The 2,967-nt window shown below is 47.3% G+C and overlaps 1 protein-coding gene across 1 annotated transcript in view; it reads right to left on the bottom strand.

The window, feature by feature from the left end:
- Positions 1–418: 418 nt before the first annotated feature.
- Positions 419–2,967, bottom strand: part of LOC108792174 (xaa-Pro dipeptidase-like) — a 92,953-nt gene continuing 90,404 nt past the window's right edge. Inside the window, exons 12-15 of the mRNA XM_018562883.1 lie at positions 1,508–1,635; positions 811–923; positions 615–729; positions 419–534 (exon numbers count right to left, since the gene is read on the bottom strand). Coding sequence (XP_018418385.1) covers positions 419–534; positions 615–729; positions 811–923; positions 1,508–1,635 — 472 coding nt within the window. The remainder of the gene's footprint in view (positions 535–614; positions 730–810; positions 924–1,507; positions 1,636–2,967) is intronic.

The following is a 2,967-nucleotide window of genomic DNA, read 5'->3' as shown; positions in this document are numbered from 1 at the left end:
AGGCAAGCAATGCACAAGTTCAATGGCCACCAGCAGCAATATGAAGGAACCCACCTGAGGCAAGCAATGCACAAATTAAACGGCCACTAGCAGCAATATGAAGGGACCCATCTGAGGCAAGCAATGCACAAATTAAATGGCCACTAGCAGCAATATGAAGGGACCAATCTGAGGCAAGCAATACACAAGTTCAATTGCCACCAGCAGCAATATGAAGAGACCCATCTGAGGCAAGGAATACACAAATTCAATGGCCACCAGCAGCAATATGAAGGAACCCACCTGAGGCAAGCAATGCACAAATTCAATGGCCACCAGCAGCAATATGAAGGGACCCATCTGAGGCAAGCAATGCACAAGTTCAATTGTGAGGGCATTACTTTGGATTTCAGCTTCATTATATTAAAGGAAGCTCTGCTTAATGCCGGTGTGCTTTGTGTTCTCCTTCTTGGGCACTCCAAATGGCCTGGCCACAGACAACCAAGTCCCCTTTTGCTTGCCTATGGCCACCAGCAGCAATATACCGGAACCCATCTGAAGCAAGGAATGCAGAAGCTCAGTTGTGAGGCATTACTTTGGATTTTAGCTTTGTTATATTTAAGGAAGCTCTGTACCATGCCGGTGCGCTTTGTGTTCTCCTTCTTGGGCATTCCAAGTGGCCTGGCCAAAGACAACTAAGTCTCCTTTTGCTTGCCGATGGCCGACCAGCAGCAATATGGAGGGACCAATCTGATGCAAGCAATGGACAGGTTGAATTGTGAGGGCATTACTTATGATTTCAGTGTGGTTACATTCAGGGAAGCTCCGCACTGTGCCGGCTTGCTTTGTGCTCTTCTCTTTGTCCGGAGGACACTTGCCGAGTCCGTGCAGTAGATGGCTCTCACTTACTGTGTAAAGCGACTCGGGAAGGAAGACAATGCCGCCTTTAAAGCAACAGCGACAAAAGAAAGAATCCGGGAAGTCAAGAGAGGTATTAGGATACATTGTAATTAGGCGGGTGATGACAGAAGCTTCTAGAAGGCATTAATTAAGGAGGACTGCAGTGAGGGGGAGTGAATGGCGTCTCGGATACATAACCGAGGCGCGATTTCCCGTTTCTCGGCGATAAGCTCTCCTTACGGGATCCTCATTTTATTTTCTCACAATGAATCTTCTCATTCACCGTGGAATGGGGCCGAAGCTACAGGATTTGTAATGATCAAATTTCTTACGACCGAGAGGGCTTATAACGCCACTTCGGTCAGCAAGCAAAAGAAGTAAACCATTCATGCTATTCGAGGAGCCGAGTGGCTACGATTACAGAAGGAAAGGCCGCTCAATTCTTCTTTAGTTTGGGTTTTGTACCGGCAGCGGAACTTATATGCAAATCTTTACTTGTTCTGCAGAAGTCACAATGGGGATCGCCCTCGACAATGCCTTCATTTATTCATTATGGGCATATACAAAGCGCAGACAATTCATTTTTTTATGTATTACCTCTCTCAGGGGTCACAATAACCCCCCGCACCTCCCCTGACAATGCCTTCATCTGCTCTTCTCTCCACAAGGACAATGCCATCTTTGGATATTCCAGGTTCACCATCTACTTCCTGGACTGAGAGGCTGGCTTGAGTCATGTTATTCCTGGCGGCTGTGCTCATAAATGTCATAAATAAATAAAGGCAATGTCAAGGGGGAATACCCCTAGGCTGGGCCCATTGTGACTTGTGCAGAACAAGGAAGAAATGCTTCCTCCTGTCTGCAGCAGACTGATGACATCATCTCAGCCTAGGCAAAGTGACTTCTAGGAGCTCAGGTGGGCTTTTATTGGTAAAAGGTGGAGCTTTTCAGAAACCGCATGGTAGCATGATATTAACGGAGGCTTGTAACATTAATGAGAGGTCTACTACTTATCAATATTTAAATGAAAATAAATAATCGTTCTGATCAAGTGATGGGGGGGGGGACAACCCTATAATAAGGAGCAAGAGGCTGTTGCTTCAGATGGCATCTCTTCGGGTCACGTTGGTTCCTCCTTCTGGCAAGAGCATCCCAGGTTGCTAAGAGCCGGGCGCGGAAATGTGTATTGGGCCATTTACATCTCCCTTCGCAGGTCTTAGTAACCTGGCCGGCGTCCTGCCCAGCTCCAGGCAGCCAGTGAGCTGGGTGGGACGCCGGCCAGAGCTAGGCGGTGCACCAATAAGGCCTGGCTAGAGTGCCGATAGTGTGCACCACCACCACACCAAACATGATATGGTGATCACCAGCACCGTACACCCCCCGAACCTCAAACGGTGATTATGCTAGGCATACCCCTGGGAAGGGGAGTCTCTAAAAAGGGGTCCTGATCATGTGACTTTTAGGAGGGGAGATACCCACCGATAATAAGACACAGTGTTCCCCATGACTGGCACAGGGGAGAGCGGAGTGCGGATTGTGGTCAATTTGCAGCTTTTTTTCCGCCTGCGTCCTCCAGCGTTATATTTCTCGGTTATTTCTGTCCCGATCTGATCTGTTTATGTTTATTGATTTTATAATCCTTTCGTCCGAACAAATAACATTTGTGTTCATATTTATACTCCGGATGCTTCGGGTTCTTTTTGTCCTTCAATTAAGATGGACTGACTCGCCCGCAAGGTCAGAAGACAATTTCTCTGGATGATGATTTGACGCCTTATTATAGATATCGATATTCGGGTAGTAATAGGATTTCTATTAGAATGACAGCGTCTCACTTTCATCTCTATATAGAAATTATATTAATAGCTGTATACACTGAGTGGCCAGATTATTATGACCACCCCATCAGTACTTCGTTGGACCGCCTCGTGACTCCACGAGATGATGAAAGGTGATGCGAGGAATCTGACACGGCACTGTTGCCCTTCTGTTGTCTGGTACCAGTCTTGCCCCTCCCCCGTTCTGCCCTAACATTGACTAGTCGCTGACGGCCACAATATGCACGTTCAGACCCAGATTTTCGGCTGA

This window comes from Nanorana parkeri, unplaced genomic scaffold (genome assembly GCF_000935625.1).
Source record: "Nanorana parkeri isolate BGI_ZX_2015 unplaced genomic scaffold, ASM93562v1 scaffold609, whole genome shotgun sequence".
Taxonomy (NCBI): domain Eukaryota; kingdom Metazoa; phylum Chordata; class Amphibia; order Anura; family Dicroglossidae; genus Nanorana; species Nanorana parkeri.
Note: the sequence above shows the minus strand (reverse complement) of the source record. Positions and strands in the feature narration are given on the sequence as shown.